The sequence below is a fragment of the Xiphias gladius genome, chromosome 24 (genome assembly GCF_016859285.1).
Source record: "Xiphias gladius isolate SHS-SW01 ecotype Sanya breed wild chromosome 24, ASM1685928v1, whole genome shotgun sequence".
NCBI classification, from domain to species: Eukaryota; Metazoa; Chordata; class Actinopteri; order Istiophoriformes; family Xiphiidae; genus Xiphias; species Xiphias gladius.
Window position 1 is genome coordinate 18,035,605 of NC_053423.1, and position 20,392 is coordinate 18,055,996.

The following is a 20,392-nucleotide window of genomic DNA, read 5'->3' on the forward strand; positions in this document are numbered from 1 at the left end:
ATTCAACAGCACCACCAACTGCAGCCTCCATAATGAAAAAGTTGAATCTGCACCTCAAACAGTTTTAAAGCAGATTAAACATTATAACCTTCATGAGGAGGATTTATTGCAGGTTTGTTGTATTGAACTGCTGTGGTTTAACATAAGTGTACCCAACAGTAAACTGACAATTGAGTGAAAATTGCACAGTAGCAAGCTGAGTAGTGTTCAGTTAAATTTTATTGACATCTTTAACACTCGCTACAAATTCATACACAGGAAAAGCCAAAAAATTTTTTTTTAACTATTTCTATACTTAGCAGCTACACAGCCTGTAATTGAAACTGTCAGTAAAACAACTAATACATTTTAAGAGTAATGAAATGCATATAAGAGCTATACATGGTCATGAACCTGGGTACCACAGGTTATTCTACAGCTCTTAACCATTGAATTCAGTTTCCTCGAAATAAAAAGGCTTTGGATGGTATTAAAGTCACGTTTACTGTTCCAGTAAACGTGTTGTGAAGTCAGTGGTGCTCACGAATTACAACTTAAACAGTGAGAGACTACAGTTGAATTTAGTGGTTTTGTTATACTTTGGGCGCTGCACTGTTTGTCCAGCCGGGGGAGCAGCTGTGCCAAGAATTGGCTCTTGGCTACAGGAAGTCTGTTGACAGATCGTATTCTCTCATACAAAGACTGTGTGTCACTGTTTCTTTGAACAATAAATAGACAAGAATTTTAATAAGCGGAAAGTTTCAGAGCCTCCCCCCTCCACCATGAACATGTGCAGGTACATACTGTGTAACATACTCAGCGTTGGGAGTGCGCTTTCAGAAATGCGTGTGTTTTCTGTTGATGAGGAGGCAGAGCGAGGACAGAGACGCTCCCAGCTTGGACGCTTCGCCGCAGGCTGTGGGCAGGAGGGTGTAGTCCTGGAGCTTCTGGAAGGCCTGCAGAGAGGAAACAATTTACTCATCCAGACACACGCACCAGCACTGGTACAGACTGTACTGGACACACTTAAAGGAAGAAGTTACGAGTCTAATAAAAGAAGAAAGGGGGGAAAAACTGCTTCACAGGCTGGATTGATTGCACCTTAAATTATTTACAGGTGTCGGTGGTTTTTATTAAAATCACATGATTTTAGTGACTTGTGTGCACTGTAAAACCTTTAGTTTTCCATTTTCTTGGATATCCAATATTTAGATTATGAGTCATAAAGTGCGAGGACAATAGAGTGATAACACCTACTCTGATTTTTCTTACGCATCTAATGATTATTCCTCTGCTCCCATCATCATCATTGCCGTCCTGATCATATACGGCACCTTCTAGTGGTAAATCTACTGTAACCACTTCAGCAACTACATTTACACCTGCACATCTGCCCCGCAAAAAAAATTATAGCCTTTAGTGTTTGCACTTTAGACGACGCTGAACTTCACAGATGTATGTGGATGTGTAAACTTAAAACATCTACATTTCCCAAGAGGAATCATTACACATTAATAGCTTGCGGGGGGCAGTAAATTTGAATCTTACTACATAGCAGAGAAAGACAAACGGCACTACACACTATCTCTGAGCAGGTCTTCAGTATATTGTGTGTTCACAGTGGAAAAGTAAAGAATACTCAAACTAGACAACGTTTGGTACTAAATACGGGCGATTTTGGAATGTGCTGTTAATGGATATGGATATGATTATCGAGCTGCGCGCAGCTGGAAAAATAATTATTGTGGGGTTTTTTTTGTGTGTTTATGTAATTCATAAATTCCTAACAGTGGACACAGCTGCTTTTACTGAATGAGTTTGGTTATTTTATTTTTTACACACAAGTGTACCGATATACAGTACAGCAATACTAGAATCAAAAGTCACCTTTCAACTTACGCTCACATTTTTTTAACGGGGCCACATGAGGGAAAGGGCTGTGAGCGAGAGAGTGGCTTCATAAGACGCTTCGGCTTTTGGAGCCAAAAAAAAAAAGAGCAACTGTCACAGCAGTACAAATCTAATATTTTGCATTTAGATGTGTAAGCTCTCAATACGATGTTTCTGTTACGATTCTCTGGTCTGCTTAGCATCAATTACAGAGAATTATGCCAGAGATCTGTATCATAGGAAACATGCTCTGTCCGAGCTCTGCTAATCTTATTATGTGCAGTCTGTGGCACACGTGAAGCTTTTACATTTTTCTACCGATTAATGACTAGGTCAGTAAAATGTTATATTTTACTTTAACTAAAAGGCCTGCAGTATTTTTCATGCCATTTAAAAAAAAAAAGGAGCTGGAGCAAAGTCATGAATTAGCAAATGCATGGGACATTAAAGGGTAAATGGACTGATTTACACACAGAGGTCGGTTTGCTCATCATAGAGACTCCTCAGCCTGTGACAACAGTTGCATTATGTTGTACATCGTAACTCTAATGCTGTATCCCTTTGCTACCATTAACTTCTTACATGTTTCGTCATCATTAATATTTTTTATTTCATTGTTAGTGCTATGTGCAGTGTGGTTAGGACATATATGCTCTCATGGTTTTGTAATCTTTCTGTTTATATTTGTAAAAAAATTTATTTGGAGGAACTTTCCAAAGTTATCAGGTTTAACTTGCATATACTTGGGACTAAAAGTTAAGATATCTTGATCTATGCAGCTTCGAATATGACTATCCTTTTATTAACCTGTCTCCTGAGTCCCCCCCACTTTAAAAGGTAGCACAATATTAAATTGCCAAAGACAAAATGAAATTAAATAACGTTGCCACAATCCTGACAAAGATGAGGCCCTTTTTGAATTTGCGATTTAAAAAAAAACAAACAAGGAAACCAGCTGTGCTCGCAGAGACACTGTCACGAATTTCCTTTGTGGAATTATGGGTTTCTGGTGCTTTAATTTCAACCATACTTCTTTTGAGTGTCCCAACTTCAGGGTTATGCAAAAAATAAAAATAAAAAGTATAATCACTCTGCTATAATCCTTTAATTTGACACAGATGAGGCTCTTTTTGAATCTGAGGATTTTGGCTGGACTCACAGAGATGCTGTCAGGACACTCCTCTGCAGGCCGGTGGAGCAGGAAGTCCCGTTTAGACGGACCTTTGATGTAGATGCAGTTTGCGGCCGATTCCTCGGGGACAGTGAGGACTTCATAGTGGTGATCAGTCAGTTGTTCCATCATCTGGAGACACACACACACACACACACACACATACATTTATGTTACTATGGACCACTGCGACACACACACACACACACACACACACACACACACACACACACACACTGCAGCGGACCACTCCCAGCATTACACAGACTTAAAGACAACACACTTAATAATATGACATCAGCAGTCAGGAGATACATGATCTGTGCAGTTGACATTAGATCAGAGAAACATACGCAGAGAGTGAGAGATTATACTCTTATGTGTATGATAGATAACAAGGCCAGTATTGACTGGTAAGAGATGTTGAGACCTGGCTAATACTTGATTTTCTATTACTAATAGAAAGAAGTTGTCAATATCTTATTCAACGGCTTATGATTTTCATAATGTGTCATCAGTAAACATTAAAACTCATCTCTAAAGCAAATTCATGGGATTATACTTAGAATTGTACAATATTCTCAGTCCCTATATTCAAACTAAGTAAAACTAAACTACTATACAATAAAAGTGGCTTTGACACATTTTAAATGTTATTAGCTGCAATATTGGTGAATGAAGAAAAAAAGAAGTTACAACATCCACACTGAGACTGAAGACAAGTTTGCTATTTAATATAATGTACAATATATACAAACTGCATGGACACACACACACACACACACACACACACTCACACACTCACACACTCTTACCCGGAGTGTCTTCTTGGCCCCGTCACTGTTGCTGATGATGATTGTGTCTGGACCTCCCATGGAGCAGATGTTTTTCAGCCGGGCTCCACCGCAGACGGGGACGGTGGACACGGCAAAGTCCTGAACAGTTGGAGGTTGAAAGGTTTGATTCACACAGTCCTTTCAAGCTTCATTCAGAGTAAAAGTTCCCTCGCCCGGCTCTGCGGTGGTCGCCCAATGGGCCCTTTTCACGGCAGACCGTTTGACTTGTGACAGTAGGAGAAAAGCTCATCACATTAAAAGATGGCTGAGGTCGGTGAGGCAGCACGCACAACACCAGAACCCTGAAAATGAGGCGGCCAAACTGAATTCAGCCACCATTGGTTTTATTATTTATACCTGTGCTTCTCCTACTGTGACATGTCAGAATGTCTTCTGTGACAAAGGCCAAGGGATTGAGCATAAAATAAGACTCAAGAAACTTTGAATCACTAATCAATCAGAAGCAGTGGAGCAGGGATTTTAATCAAATTAAATGCAGTTCAACGGCATCATTCGTGGCTGCAAATATACACAATATATGTGGAATATAAGCAATTTTAGACCCAGTGTTGCTGTTACAGTGATAAATTGTAAGCTACAAATACATGAAAAGCACTCGCAACATCTTGTGCACTGAAATTTTATGAATGAAAATTGAATGGAGCCTGTGAAAAGCTAGAGTAACAACTGTGAAACAGGATTCATACCAGACTGACACAACACACTCGAACACACACAGCACAAAATGGATGCAATGTGTGTGTGTGTGTGTGTGTGTGTGTGTGTTAAAAACAGAAGCGTGTAATAAAAAGCACTTAAGAGAAGCAAGGGAATCAATACTAATGGGTGGGTCATGTCGAGCCTAGCGGGTCCCACTGTGTGGTCGCCATCATTTGGCCGGTGGAACGACCTCGTTCATCACTGTTTACAGACTGTAATTCCCTAAATGCAATACAGCAAATGGCCACCTGCTCCCTTTGGCAGCAGGCTTCATGTTCTGACAAGAATCTTGGCACTCAGACCGTCTTTGCGCCGGCTCACAACCGAAACTCTATTGATTATTTTATGGTTTACTGGTGAGCTTTTGTCTGATCTTTTACAGCGCTTTCCAAAGAGCCAGCTAGAGTTCACACTATAATTCCGTCCTCCATCTTCCCTCCGCGCCTCTTACCCTGAAAGTGTCGGCCAGCACCTCTGCCCCTCTGCGGTTGGTGTGGGAGGAGATGCCGACAAAGAACTCCCTCCCCGTGAAGAGGACGTCGCTGCCCTCCAGGGTGGCCCCTCCGGAGTCCCCCTCCTCAGTCCCCATCTCCACCACGGTCAGGTTCAGCTCTGACATCACCCTCCTCACTGCCTCCACCTGGAGAGGTGGAGAGAGAGTTCAACTTACCCCACTATGACATAGAAGGGGCACTAAACAACCATACAGGTGGTCACTGCCCTTTGCAAGTTTGCACGTTTTTCTGGATGAACACTGTTGAGCATGTACCTTTATAACTGCTGGTTCTATCCATCTCTCTCTTACTGCCCTTGTTTATGCTTTACATTCGAGATCCACAGCATACCAGTATGTTTTTAAGATTTGAATAAAAACAAAATGTTAGCATTATATTGCTTGGCTAAAATCAAATCCAAGAGAACAAAGAATAAAAGAAAAACATGGACGTCTCGAAAAGGGTGACGCGAGAGTGGTCATCTCTTGCCTCAGACGCTGGCGTTCCAAAAAGGAAACTGACTGCACCAACAAGGAACATCTGTTTGACCATGTCACAATAATGTAGCTTTGACACAAAAATAAAAATAAAAATCACTGCCAATTTTAAATAAGTATGTGCTGAAAGTTCATTTTCATGCCACACTGACATGAACTGGAACAAAAGGCTTCTACTTACTGTCCCTGTATCTCACAAAGCAAGATTAAGTGCATTACCAGAAGATTAGAGGTGCAGAAATGGGTCACTAGAGCCCCTTTCTTCTAGCGTGCATTACCTCACTGCGTCTCTGCTGTTTGAAGGGCCGGGTGATGAGCGCCGTGTCTCCCTGGATGACTGCCACATCCTCTATCCTCCAGCTCTCCGGCAGCTCGGGGTCAGGGGGGATCTCGATCAGCTGCAGGCCCACCTTCTGCCTCAGGGCTCCTGTCAGGCAACCGAACTGACGCTGAGCCTTGGCCAGGTCCACTGAGATCTCCCCGTTCTCTCGACCCTCTCCGGCGGCCTTCCCGAAGGTCTCAGGGATGCCGCGCACCACAGCGTGGGTGAAGCGGCCGTACGGGCACACGTCTGCCATGTTTTCAATAAAGACTGTTTATAAAAAAGTGGCAGCGAGTGTTAGTGTTCTGCCAAAACGCCAATAAACGTGCTCTGCCAGGAGACAAGCAAGAGGTGATAAAAAGATGTGTATATGTATGTGTTGGAAACTCTGTCACAATCTGGTCTTGTAAAAACACCAGACGAAACTCTAAGTGAAGCTAATGGGATGGATCAGGAGGTCCAGAGGGAGAGCGGCGAGCATCTTCATCCCAGTCCCTGTGCTTCCCTCCAACGGCTACTCCCCCGTCTGCAGATGCCAAGAGGTGGAGGCAGATGATCTCAGCTTTAGACAGAGGGAGATGAACACATCAAGGCCAAGGCAAAGGAACAATGGAACAAACACAGCAAGGATCAATTTCAAGCTCCGGTGCCTGTTTCTTTTGAGGAACACGAGCATTTCAAGGCCAAGTCCCCCTTCTAGTTGGAGGTATAAATATCTCCGCCAGTGTTTTGACAGTTTTCAGATTACATCTGAAGGAAGGCAACAGGAAATAAGTGTACTCATGTGACCTGGTGATTGTTAGTTTGCAAGAAGAGGCAATGAAGCAAACTCATCACCCGTAAAACATCCACGGGCGGCTGAAATAACGCAAAGAGACAGCACAGTTGAAAGTGGACAAAAGCATCATTGTCCAAGGTTAAATTATAAGGAAACATTATTCAATAGCCCTGCAACCTGCTGCAAGGCCTTTCCATATCTGGGCAGTGGGTCAGATTTGGGACAATTGCCCTTTTATCATCTCCCTGTAACTCACAGCAGTTGCCCACTGCGAGGCCGCGGAAAGGGGACTTCTACACAGGATGTTTCCCCCAAACCTGCTTCGGAACTTGAAAGCGCAGCACGCGCCGGGCTCCGACATCCGAGCCGCGTCGTTGCAGGGGGCAGCACGCGAAGCCACTGCGAGTTTCGGGCAGTTCACGGCGTCGAAATGAAGTGTGTTCCGAGCAGCGGGGTCGCCCCCTGGATACGTCCGCCAGCATTTCGAGCACTCGTGCCGATTTGGGTTTGTTCCGCCCCGCCGCAAAAAACCCCTGCGAGCGTCAACCAGAACAAAAACATCTCGAGAGGCTGGCTGCGGGAGTGCACACGCCCAGCAAGCCCGACGCTTCTTCTTCCCCGAGCACTTTTTCTCGTGATGATGTTCGTCTCTTTGTAACGGGCGAAACTATCGCAAACATTCTCAGAAGTTACAGAAAAAAAAAAAGAAAAAAAACCACACATACAGACTTACCGTCTTTTAAGGCTCGTGTCTACCCGCTTGGCCCGCGTCTCCCTCCGTTTGATTTAATTTCCAGACCGACCCCGCTCCCGTTAGTCCCTGTCTTTCTCTGCCGCTGGACTACGTGTCAAGATGGCGAAGGTGAATTTGGGTAGTTCCGGTCACTTGTTCCAAAATAAGACGAACGCGGTGGAAAGTGGACGAGTACATTTACTCCAGAACTGTACTTAAGTGCAAATTTGAGCTGCTATGAGCACTTTTTTCTTAAATCGCAATAAACTGAATAATTTTCAGCAACTTGAAGGCGACGGTTTGGTTCTTGGTGAGCATTTCAAAACAATCTGTCGGTTAATATTAATCCAGAAAATAACCAGCGGATGAATTCATAATGAAAATGGTCACTTTTTGCAGCCCTAAGGATTTGCTGCATCGCAATCAACTATGAGGTGTATGTTTATATATGTAGAGCTGTGTTTACATAGAGGCCCTGGGTCAAAGGTCCTCAGAGGGCGCCTCACAGTTTGGGAAAGGAAGTTTATGCTTTGTGATCGAGACCATACGTTAGTGACAGTTTTTAGGAAAACAACTTCCCTATTTAAGAGTCGGTGGTCAAGGCTGATTTTCATCGGCTTCACGCCCTCTCACGAGCAGACCTGCAGATGCTTGACTTGACGCTGTTCTTCTTTGTCATAAACCTTTATATGCAATGAAGACGGTGTCAGCGGAGTCTCCTTCATCCTCCTCACATCATCAACACCATCTGATAAACTACATTTTACGGTGTTATATTAGTGACTAACGAAGGATCTGAACGCTTCCTTCCGCCCGCTGGTCGCGTCTTCTTCCACGTGGTTGATGAAAATGTAATCGCTAACGTGACAAAACTCAGAAAACAGGGGCGGTCGAGCCACAAAACAACAATCGGCGCCCGGCACGCTCTTATTTTATAAAAGCCTAATCGTCCCGCTTCCGGTCTCCTCCGTGTATTTATTGGTGGTTTGACGGACCTGTCCCACCATTTCATCCCCTCCCCACCCCATCCCCCACACGTCCTGTCCGGATTCAATCAACTTTGATTTGAGTTACCACCGCCGTTTCATGGTGGCTGTGGCCTCACAGTAAACAAAACCAATCGGTACAAAAAAAAAAAAAAAATCTAGCGTTATTCAAGCATTTCCTGTTGGAGCTGAGGGGGGAAGAGTATCCGCGTCTCCAACTTCATTAGCGCGGATAACTTAGTTAGGCTTGATTGCGAAGCCCCTTTTTACGCCTACCGACGACGGCATCGTCCGGACGTGGACCGTCTCAGGCGTAAATAGTGTGGAACGGGCAACGCGAGGATCACGCAGCCCGCCCGGCTTCGTGGTCCCGGCGAGGCCGGTTTCCATGAAATTCAAACCTTAGCCACCGACCGTTAAGCTAATGTTTATAAGTTGAACGACTCTTAACTGCCAATTTAAGGGGCCTTCGGGTAGGACGGTGTTACTGCTGATGACTTAGTGACCAGAAAACATGCATTAAAAAAAAAATGTATTTATTTATTTATTTTAAGAAGGACCAATTTCACTTTACATAGCTACATGGTTGCAAGATAAGTTAACAGCTGGGCCCCCGGTCAGAAAATCCCTACTTGTGTGTCTTCAAAACCCACTCTGACACCATTTCCTTGTATTAAGACCCTGAATTAATGACAGATTGTATTAGGTTTTCTAGGATTAAGGACTCCTATTTCGTACCCCCCCACCCCGTAATCCTGATGAATTGATTATTAAAGGTCAGGCACTAGAATTGGCGGCCCTTCCTCTCTGCTCCAATCTTGCCTTTTAAAACATAAACTTCGATTGTCTGCATCGAACAAATGGGAGTCATTATTCCCCTCGCCTCCCACGCGGCGGCCTAAACAAATGGCGGCATTAACCTTTATCTGGTTGGCAGTTAGATTTATTTTTACCTGGCTGCGCGAACGGTCCCAGGCTCGTCGCACTCGCTCGCCCCTCTCCCTCTCCCTCTGCCTCTGCTCAAAGTCACCGCAGATGAAGGCCTGTGTGCTGCATCGCTCAGCCTCCGTTTTTTTTTTTTGGTCAGACAATAATCTGGCTTTTCCTGGAAAGTGGGTCAAATGATGTTGGACACTGTTGAGATTGTTGGATAAACAGGTTGCCACATCAGACACCGAGGGGGGGGGCTCTGTTGTAAAGTATGTATCCTTTGAAACAGCAGTGTTGTGAATTGTGTTTACAATTAATATTCCAGTATTGCTCATCAAACTTTTTTTTTTTTTTTTTTCCTGAACCTTGGCAAGAGTGATATTTGTAGATTTGGACATCAGTGATGTAAACGGGCATAAACACATCCTAGGCAACAGATGGCTGCGGGCTTGTGTGTATAAGTGTGTGTGCATGACTCTGTGCGACGACTTCTCGACTCAAATAAGTAGCACAATATTCCCTTCTACTGACTGGACTGAGTTACTGCAGCCAAGGCTGTTCATCGGCAACGGAGGGTCGGAGAGAAAGACCTCTGTGTGCATGTGTAAACAGTGGCAGTAAAAGAGATATGAGGTAGGGGGAAATGTGGAGGGAATTTGGGGGTGGGTGGGTGTTGGTTGGTTGGTGGGGGATGGAGGGCGCAGACAGGATTAAAGGAACCCCATCTGTCCACTGAGGTCCTCCAGCCAGCACACAAAACGTCTCCTGTCAAACACAGCGTCAGCGGGTTTACTGCAACGCATTCAAACCGGCTCCCCCTTGCCCCCAGAATTAAAATGTCATAAAACTGTGGTCCTCACCGCCCAGCCTTCCTGTACCAACCCGGCTTGGATATAACAGGATACCACAAACAAATGTGTGTGGAAGTTAGTGTGAATGAAATGGAGTTGCCCATAAACTCCCCTTGAGACTCAGTCTTTGGTCAGTTTTTGCTGGGTTTTTTTTTTTTTTTTTTGTGAGGACTGGAGGTCGGGACACTGATCCTTAATCTGCATTTAATTTTACTGAGGATTATTTTACTGATTGTGTTAAAACCTTTAGAGCTATCAAGTGCAATTTAAATTCTATATTTTACAACACTTATTTCTGTCAATGGTTATACAGCATTGAAATAAATAAATGTTTGTGAACCTACGTTAGTGTTTATTAGCTCATGCAAAAATACTTCTCTTCCAACAGAGTTTAGGTTTCACGTTTCATTTTGCAGGATATTTGTAAGTTCCTTGAGGAAGTCGATAAAGAAAAAATTACAATACAAAGCAGCTGGCCACGATACTTTCTAAATTTCAAACCAAACTCTATTCAAAATTCATTTGCTTTATCAACAAACACACAGACCTCAAACAGTGCGCCAAATCATAAAACCTGAATGATAGTTATGACTTTTTCAAAACCCCTCTGAATCATTTTTGGCATCCCGATTAACAAAACTAACCTTTACTGTTTTTCTCCAGCAGGAGTCTGTCAACAATTCTAGGGATTTTTTTTTTTTTTTTTTTTTTTTTTGGGGAGGTGTGGGACTTCAGACTGTGTATTCTGTAATTAATTAACTTTTAAACAGCTTATTCAGTCTGAGCCCGCTTAGCTCACTCCGTCACAAGACTGTTGTCAGCAGACCGTCCTACATGCTGGTCTCACGTCTCCTATTACACCCTAAAGGATAATTCAGTTACACCGGGTCGCTCTGCAACTCACTGACTCTCTGTCTCTGAAATGCTGACTTTCTCCCTCTCGCTCCGTTTCTTCATCTGCTGACTCTTTTCTGCACTCTGCTGACTTCGTCGGTGTCTGTCTTCTCTGACTTTCTTTCCTAGCTGCTATCTCACACGCGTACAAAAGCACATAATGTCTTACGTCGACGCAACTGAAGGATAGTGTTTCTTTAGAAATACTAAAGTGATGGGCACCAGCATCAACCGGACTCTGCAGAATTTTCTGAATATTTTTTGAAAAAAATCACAAAATTTCACATTTTATCCATTCATTTAACAGTTAGTAACTCTGGAGTCCAGGTTCATTTTGGTTTTTTTTTTGTTTTATTGCAAACTCCATACGTCTATTAAAGTTTGTCTTTGATTAGCACCTTTTAAACCCTCTTTACTCTGCATGCATGGTGTCTTCTTCTTTTTAGCCGAAACTCAAGTATATGTCTGCCTCAGGAATTTTGTCCATTTAACAAAGTGTAAAGCCGCCAAGAAACCCAGAATACAAGAAAAATGACACAGCATCAATTAAAAAAAAATTTTTTTTAATAGATAACCACTAAAAAATAATATTACAGAACAGTTCAAGGATGTATGCTTTTTCACTGAAAGCCTATGTATGCCTGCAAATCACTGAAAATATAAATATATAAATCTTTATGGTCTACAGGCATAAATGAGACGTGTGAAGGCACAAAATCAGGGCGTTCCCTGGGTTTTCTCAGTTTTTCTCTACATGATATGTAAATAAAGTTAAATGACTGTAAATGGTCTGTATTTTGAGAGGGAAATGCTAAATTCTTAAGATCATTTTTTAATTATTTATTTACTTTTTGTCTAAAAACGGTCACATTTCATGGAGAAATCCTCCGTAGGTTCCCAGGAGGGAAAGTTCTCTTCACAGCCTCCACACGTTCATGTGTTCAAAGTTATTTGGTCAAACAAATATCAGAATCTGCTTTATGTGTGGAATCGTAGAATATTACCGAGCACATGAGGTTAGAGTGTCCTCAGTGGGACTCCCCTTACACGTTACACGGCGTGGAAAACATACTCGGATCCTTTGCTTAATGAAAAGTTTGGCTTTTACAGTTGTGGCTGGTGGAGTTTTGACTATTTCATATACAGTTGCTGTAGCTAGTTTAGTCCAGTGATCCCCTGCCTAGGGGTCGGGCCCCCTCCAAAGGGTCGGGAGATAAATCTGAAGGGTCGTGAGAGGAAAGACGTGCAATGGAAAACTTAAATATCACTCACCCGTGAATCTGTAGTTATACTGTCTCTGGAATGTACAGCCTGACCTTTGGAGTTAAAAGGAACCAATTGGTACCAGGTTGTTGTCCCTCATCCCTGCAGCAGCAAATCATATTATCACCATCATATTACGGAACTAAGCAAATGTGTGTGTTTAATCTCTCTGAGCAGTTACTGTCCCCACTAAAGGGTATAAATGCTCTACTAAGTTTTGTGCTTATTGCTCGTTGCTGTACGCGGCTCATCGCGTTGGAGACCTTTGACCTTTGAAATGCTTCAGCACCTTCTGCAGATGCTGAGTTAAACTTACAGAAAGCCAAGAGCTGACTCTAAGTGCTTTTTTTGAGCAGAAATAAAAGTCCACAGAAGTAAAAGTTCTGATGCACACATTTGTTTTCAGTGCTTGGACCTTGGACGCAATTGTTGCTCGGTTTGGAGAAACACTTCATCATTTTTCGGCCTCAAACAGTTATTTAAATAAAAACGCGTGAGAAGTTTTGAATCGAAATTACTTTGGTGAAACTTCTGACAAGGGGTCACAAACCAAAAAGGACAGAAAACACTTGTTTGAGATTGATGAGATTATCATGCTTTTCTTTATGTTAAATCCTAATCTGAAAAGTAACCAGTAAAACAAATGTAGGAGTAAAAAGTACAGTATTTCTCTCTGAACTGTAGGGGAATCGAAGTATAAAGTAGCATAAATGAGTATTTCCATTTTATGCTTCTTTATACTTTTACTTTATACTGAGTAAATTTGACTAAGACACTGTTGTTGTCAAAGGACACTTAGCTTGATATAAAAAACATGCCATATTGTGCATTTTTTGGTCGCCTTTATCCATGTCAGCTGACCATTATTACCCCTTACAAATTTAATTTAAAGTTTTAGGGAGGGGACACCGGCTGCCCGAGTAACGTGGGCATTCAAAACAGGCCTGTGACAAAAGAGAAAAGTCAGGATTGACAGAAAAAGGAAAAACCCGGGGGACTGATAACGCCAAACTACATTTGAGGAGGTGCCACTTTATCAGCTTCGCAAAAAATACAATGTAAAAAAAAAAAAAAAAAAAAAAAGTCAGCGAGAGACTGAGAGTGTGGGTTTGGACTTCAAAGACGAGGAGAAATTTAATTTAGGAATGAGCTGGGGGACGTAGCAGATCAACTGCAGCAGTTAGTTCAATGAGAGGCTTGTAACGTACCAGGAGGGGATATTTTTCTGTTGTGGTGCCTCCCCGCTCGAAGAGTTACCTAAAAACCTTTGGAGACTTCTTACTGGAAGCATCATGCCTCGTTTACAACTTCTGATTGTATTCCTGAGTTGTCTTCCCCTGGCAGGTATGTCTAACGAGTGAAACTGTTAAGAAAGTCCTTTAAAAGGAAAGGTTGATTTATTGTAAGATGTGTCTTTGGAAAATCCCTTGTAACACCACGGAGCCTTTTCTTAAAGGATAGTTTCAGACTTTTTTTCGGTCTTACAGAACTACTCAGGATCTCAAATGAAGACGGAAACTCATTTTTCTTGCTTTATACATTTTTCCCGTTCATACTGGACATTTAAAGATGATGGGGGACAAAATCCTCAGTCCTCGTTCTGTCCAGAACAAAGGTTAATATGAGGCTTCAGGCTTCTGTCAGCGGCTTTGAGACAAAGAAGTTGGGTGTCTCTCAGAGTTAACGTCCTCTTAGTACAAAATTTCCTCTTCATCTTATGGCCTGTCCAAAGCAGCTCATCGCTGAAATGCTGCCTGGAGAAACGCAAAGAGGGAAATTTGACACGATACGCCCTTTATTTGATTTACTCATATGAACTTCGGATATACTTTGGAACTTTTGCACAAAACGAGGACTGCACCACTGGAGGCGGGTCAGGAAGCCAGTGTGAACAGGAGGAATGTTTACAGCAATCAAAAACCGTTTCAATGTTCATACACGCACCTGACTATTGTTTTAAGACAGACTTGAGGAACTGTGAGACTATCCTTTAATTTTGTAGGTGGAATTATTATTATATGGTTGGTAATTATCGGTCTTTTCATAACACTTTAATTTGAGTCCCCCTGTTAAGCGTTCATAAACAGCATTTAAACATTGAATAAAGTGTTTATAACAATATATAACATAGCAGTAAGCAGATAAATTGTGTGTTAATGTATTTGTCAGCACCTTTTTTCTCCTCTGGACGTCCACAAGTGGATGTTTATATACTGCTAATAAATGGTAAATAGGGACTTAAAGTAAAGTGTTAACTGTTCATTTTTATGATTTATGTGGATTCATTCCTACTGGGGCCACCTATTTTACTACAGTCCTTTTTAGTGTATCAATTAAACTAGCATGAGTTGTCCAGTGGTGAATGATGACCCAGTTTTCTCCCCTTTTAATTCTTTACAGAGGTCTGACCTGATTGCAGAATGTCTGACAATGTCCAAATTAGAGTCCATTCAATAACATTTGTATCACCGATATTAGCTAATCACAGATATATCAGTACTGGAATATATTTAAATTGATACGTATTAGGAAACTGCAGTACAGACATTTAAAACATTATGTAACTGAAAAAGTCACTGTTACACAGTTTGTCCACCACGGAGCAGGGACAGGTTTATTTTTCAACTGCAAAATGTGCTGCTCAGCACGTATCTTACTTTGGAGCCAAATTAAAGGATCCTTATCATGTTATGTGTTTGTTTTAAAAATGTAATTGGTATCATCCCCAAGAATCCAGAATCGATCAAACTTTACTCACAATAAGTTATTTAATATTTTCCCCATTGTTTCCCTCAGCCTGCTTGCGCTGTTACACGTGTCTGTTCCCTGCCATCTCTCCTCTGGACTGCTTCAGGTTTCCCCAGGAGTGTCCGGCTGGGCAGCACTGCCTGTCCAGTACTGCAACAGGAAGACGGGGTAAAAATCCAGATCTGTGCGCGTGTGTGTGCGCATGTGCGTGCGTGTGTGTGTATTTGTGTGTCTGCAGATGAGATTATTTTCTGAGAATCGAGGGCATGATGGTCACAAATTGGCAGACAAAGTCTCATTGTGCAGAAAAAAATTCTGGGAACAGATTCAAGAAATGTGCAGTCTGTATGTATGAAGACATTTTTTTGTTGTTGTTCTGCAGCCCACTGGATTTAAAAGGAAACAATGGCTATGGAGTGAAAATGTTGACTTTCATTTAGTATAAGTGTCCAAAGAACTGAGTGGAAACCATAATCCTTTTTCGTAACTACAGTTCCCACACTCATCACCCAGAATAGGCCAAATGCTTTTAAAGCAAGACTATGTAGCTTTTAAAATAAGAAACATCACATTCCTCCTCTGACAAATTAAAAGTTGAATTCATAATCAATAAATTGAACAACTACTGAAATCAATACATGCTGGGGTTTCGCAGGTGGATGGAAACCCACCTAAAGACACAGTAACACAGCAATAAACAAATGAAGCTTCATTCACGTTCAGTTTCTAAACTGTGCAAGTATCAGCCACCACAAGGTACTGCACATACCAGACCAAGTACAACAGTAGCAGCAAAACCTTTGAATACAGTGACAAGAGCTTGCAAGAGGAATATTATGTGATATCCTCTCTAAAACATTAATAACCCGACGAAATCTCAGTTCAAAGATGAACGTCATCCTTTAACAATCACAGTCTTTGTTTTATTTGGGCCTGAGAAGCAGGTTTATTGAGTTATCTAGATATGTTTACTGAGAAAAACCCAGGGAGAAAAAAAAAACAAAAAACTGGAAAGGACTGATGTAAAAATACCAAAGTTATCCAGATAATGCAGTAAGCATACCAATAAAGACTGCACGGTATAATCTTCGTTTGTTGCTGCTCAGAATACTAAAATACAACAACCTTCAAATACAGTACATGATTGCTTTTTTTGCAGAGCTCTCTCATGGGTTTGAGTTTTTCTCAACTCTACAAGTGTAAAAACAAAACGAGACAAAAGAATGACTCATCATCTCAGCAAACGTTCCTCATCAGGTCGGCTGTCAGCTCACATATGCCCGTGATGCCATCAAATTATCTCTAAAAATAACCGCCTGGGCTCCGCGGGTGGGGCGAACCACTCACCGTGTCTCATCAGAGGCCAAAGCCCCTTTTCCAAAACGCACCTTATCCCATAAACGCTCATGAAGTTTTTTAAATGTGAGCGTCATGTGGGATGGGGAGTGAAGAAAAAGCAGCAGTATTGACGGGCAAATGAAGGTTACTTGAGGTTTTGTTTCGTGTAAGTGCCAATTTGTGGCGTTGCACTTTCAGCAGCGTGGGCTTCCCAGTTCTCGCCTCCTTGCTCCTCCGACACCCGATCCTGAAATCAACGGACGGCCTCCACCTCAGTAAACGACCGAGATAAAACGCTGACGAAATGTACCCACTCCTTTAAAGGTTTCGTTTGTCACCAGCATTATTCAGTGTATGAGGCGATGCGTGAGGATTCTGATTTACTGTCTATCAAAGAATTAAGTTAATAAAGTCAACAGTAAGACTCATTAATGCCACACTAAACCTCTGTAACTGGAACAAAATGAACGAGTTTTGTATGGAAGCAAAGAGAGGCCAAAATGATTTGACTCTTATAAACAACTTAATTGTGAAATTAAATCAACACTGAATGGTTAATGGTCAAAGTTTACAGTTCTAACCCCACAATAAATCAAGCAGGACTGAAATCATTTATATTATCAGTTTATATTTATAGCGTCAGAATAATTTACTGTGAAAATCCTCCATCTGATTTCATGCAGTTTGAATTTACTATAAATTCAGTGGCAGTTAAAATTAAACACTAATTATTCAGTAGTAATTCAATTTTCTAGTTATGTATTCAACAGCTTTTATAATTCAAACTATCATGCTATTTTTTTGCTTCCATAGTGATGCTGGCAAGGTTTCTGTATCGTCACCAAGTTAAACTCAAGACTTTTTAAGACCTTTTTAATATCACAGAGAATGCAATTTAATACCTGTTTCACGATCATACCGGCCAAATTATGATTTAAACAACCAGCAGGGACGACATGACCCAGGATTATTTATTATTATATCGTGTTTTCTTCAGTGCATCTCAGCAGTATATAAAAATAATCGATCAATGATATAATTAGTTAAATTAAGGCAATCTGGTCCCAAATATCCTGGATAAAATGGACAAATGGATTAACCAATTTAAAATGATTTAGCTTAAATTCAGTTCAGTTCAGTTCATGTAAAACGTCAGTTTAAGTTTCCCCTAAATCAACTTTTCCATTACAACACAATGAGCTTCCTAGCTACTGTAACCACCAGCATTGGCACTGTTTGCTACAGGTCCAATAGCTGTGACTGAGACTCAAAACAATCCCACTTTTAGTTTATGGGTGTGTAATGACAGCCTGCAGTTGAGTACAAAAACTACCATTAATACCTGTGACAAGCAAGAGAAAATATTCACCTTTTTTTTTCCTGCGTTTGTTCAACTCCCCATCACTGCACGCACCCAGACAAAACTCCTCTCCTTCCTCTGCCGTCGCAGGCTCTCTACAGGTGACCATGTACGAGAAGAGCTGCGCCGTCCCCAACCAGTGCGGGCTGAGCGGACAGAAGTACGCCTCGGGGCTCTACTTCAACTACACCAACGTCTGCTGTGACACCGACCTGTGTAACGGGGCTGTGTCTGTTGCTGCCCTCAGCTGGGGAGGAGTGGCCCTCTGCCTGCTGCCTGCACTCACTCTGGTGCTGGCCTGAGGCTGGGGGTCCGCTTCACGACAAATGCAGAGGGTGTAAGTGGCCAGGGAGATATTGTCTGAAAAAGTTTAGGAAAATGAACACTCATAGGCACAGCGGCACGCACTTGTGGACCAGTAAGATTTGAAAATTTCTGTTTAAAAAAAAAAAAAATTAGGACATTTTGTAAAACAGAAATGTTTGTTTTGGTTTTTTTTTTCACTATTCTTGTAATTATCCTGTGACCCTTCATATTTTTAATGCCCAGGTCGAGAACCATTTATAAAAACTGAAAAAAATGTAAAAACAAAAGATCATGAAAATGCCAACCACACAACTTTCTAAAAATATGAATCAGTAAAAAAAAAAAAAAAATGAAGGAACAAAATATATAAGATATTGAACAGCACTGCCCTACAAAAGTAAATGCAGTAACTATATATTTGGTCACGAATGAGTTATATCCTGTATCTGCCTTTCTGACATCTGTTATTAAAAAAAAAATACATAAATATATATAAATACACATATAGAAATGTTTAATTTCTGTGAAAACAGCTTTCTTAATTTGCAGTAACTACAAAACGGATCTAAAAACCCGAACGCAGTATCTGTACTTTCTCTGTGTAGTTAAACTGCATTCTGGCCTGGTAGTGTGAGCTGCGGGGCTCGTCACATTTACTGTACCGTCTGAAAAACAGAAAGACAGCCACAGTAATGGGGCTTTTCCAAGTGACAGCCTTATCTAAAACTAAAGCTAAGTTTAGTTGTTGTCAGTAAATAAAGATGAACTCACCTTTTGGTTATAAAGTTTGTCATCCCACATCATTAATAAGCAGCTAAACTAATTCATTCAGTGGCTGCCGTGTCATTTTTTGTCTCCGGTGAATTGGACTGTATGTGGTTTGGTGGTCAACCTAATTTCTTAAATTGTAAATTTGATAAATTATATAGATTTAAATAGAAATATTAATAGTACTCAGGCAGATAGACGCTTAAGCTAATAATCAAATAAAGTTCATTTTCTTAAACAAACTAGTAAAAATGGAAGGCTGAGAGATCACAGTTTGTTGGTACTTACTGCAGTTTCTCTGAGTTTTACGTGAAGATTATCCAAAGGCAGGGGTAAAATAATCAGTCTAAAATGACAAAACGAAAGCATTACAACCTTTGTATGTTTTACAGTTTGATGTCCAGCCCTTAAAACTTTACACCCCTTTTTTTTCCCCCCTCAACTTCACTGCTTCCATAGTTCCTGCTCTCTGCCTCGCTAGGGCCGAGTAGGCCGAAGTCCTTCTACCAGTATATGAATGATATGACTGTAGTGATGCTACTAACACTTTAACCATAACACACTACTTTGAGGAGATGCCCCCTCAGTAATGTGTCTCATTTGTGCTCTATCTTGTATGTATTCTCTATGTAATTCAATTTTAAAAAAGTTACTGCACTTGACAACATGTTTATAGATGTTGCTGTCTCTGATTCTAATGTACCGCTATTTCTTGGCAATCTTAACGCAATTACCCTGCATAAAGATTAAAAGAAATAAAAACACATTTGTCACAGTTTGATTTGTTATCAAGATATTTTTATTGGGACATTAATAAATGTGTCTTTGTAAGAGCTTTAAAGTATAAAATACATATATACTGTGCTATTAGTTTGATTGTCTTTACTGTAGATTTAAATCTATTGATTAATTTAGTGTCCACAACACTGATTTGATCCTGTGGACTTTTAAGTGCAACTTTAGACTAAATGGCAAAGAGCTTGAGAAAAAAAAAAAAAAAAAAAAAAAAAAAAAAGGCTAAAATATTTGGAGGGAAATGCATAACGGCAGGAAACAAAGTGAAAAGAAAAATATAGGCAACATAAAAAGAAAATATACGCCATGAGTATTAAAAAAAAACAAAAAACAAGAGTTAAGAGTTAACAGTGAATTGAAAAAACAAACTAATGAAAATAACAAGTTAAATGGTCCCTTCAATTGTATGGATTCCTATAGCAAGAATTGAAAAACTTTATCTTTGAGAGAAGAAATACTAGAATACATCATTATTGAAATTATTCAGACACGATCCCTTTAAAAAATGGTCTATTTAAAAAAAACAAAAAAAAACAAACAAAAAAAAACAGATGAAATCATCAACAACTCAGTCAAGTAAAATGTGTCATCTCTTTGATCAACACCTGCATTACACCTAGCACTTCAACAAGGAAGGGTTAAACTTGTGTGATTAAACTTCTGCAGAAAAATAACCGACTGTGCTCACGCCCAGATTTCTAATATAATCAAAGTCTCTGCACAAGGTTGTCTT

General features: G+C 41.0%; 2 protein-coding genes across 4 annotated transcripts; one reads left to right on the forward strand and one right to left on the reverse strand.

Annotated features, from left to right (window-relative positions):
* Positions 1–201: 201 nt before the first annotated feature.
* ddah2 (dimethylarginine dimethylaminohydrolase 2) lies at positions 202–9,384 on the reverse strand. Of its 3 annotated transcripts, none has more exons than XM_040122033.1 (6): positions 9,360–9,384; positions 5,866–6,471; positions 5,048–5,236; positions 3,856–3,975; positions 3,029–3,172; positions 202–935 (listed from the first exon to the last, which is right to left on the reverse strand). In XM_040122033.1, exons 2-6 carry the CDS (start codon positions 6,163–6,165, stop codon positions 816–818), a joined length of 873 nt encoding a protein of 290 aa, XP_039977967.1. In that variant the 5' UTR covers positions 6,166–6,471; positions 9,360–9,384; the 3' UTR covers positions 202–815. The 3 variants fall into 3 exon arrangements, with proteins under 3 accessions (XP_039977967.1, XP_039977968.1, XP_039977966.1); XM_040122034.1 differs by lacking the exon at positions 9,360–9,384 and adding an exon at positions 7,421–7,639 and having other exon boundaries at positions 5,866–6,179; XM_040122032.1 differs by lacking the exon at positions 9,360–9,384 and adding an exon at positions 7,421–7,638.
* Positions 9,385–13,636: 4,252 nt separating this feature from the next.
* Positions 13,637–18,092, forward strand: LOC120786863 (prostate stem cell antigen-like). Its single transcript, XM_040122599.1, has 3 exons — positions 13,637–13,688; positions 15,141–15,260; positions 17,881–18,092. The coding sequence occupies exons 1-3, from the start codon at positions 13,637–13,639 to the stop codon at positions 18,090–18,092; spliced, it is 384 nt and encodes a 127-aa protein (XP_039978533.1).
* Positions 18,093–20,392: the final 2,300 nt, after the last annotated feature.

Excerpts from the sequence above, each read along its gene's own strand:
- ddah2 (XM_040122033.1), bottom strand. The coding sequence starts at position 6,165 with ATGGCAGACGTGTGCCCGTACGGCCGCTTCACCCACGCTGTGGTGCGC. Across the intron at positions 5,237-5,865 it reads AACAGCAGAGACGCAGTGAG|GTGGAGGCAGTGAGGAGGGT; the intron begins GTAATGCACGCT and ends CCACCTCTCCAG. Across the intron at positions 936-3,028 it reads AGTGTCCTGACAGCATCTCT|GCCTTCCAGAAGCTCCAGGA; the intron begins GTGAGTCCAGCC and ends TCCTCTCTGCAG.
- LOC120786863 (XM_040122599.1), top strand. The coding sequence starts at position 13,637 with ATGCCTCGTTTACAACTTCTGATTGTATTCCTGAGTTGTCTTCCCCTG. Across the intron at positions 13,689-15,140 it reads GAGTTGTCTTCCCCTGGCAG|CCTGCTTGCGCTGTTACACG; the intron begins GTATGTCTAACG and ends TGTTTCCCTCAG. Across the intron at positions 15,261-17,880 it reads TACTGCAACAGGAAGACGGG|GCTCTCTACAGGTGACCATG; the intron begins GTAAAAATCCAG and ends CTGCCGTCGCAG.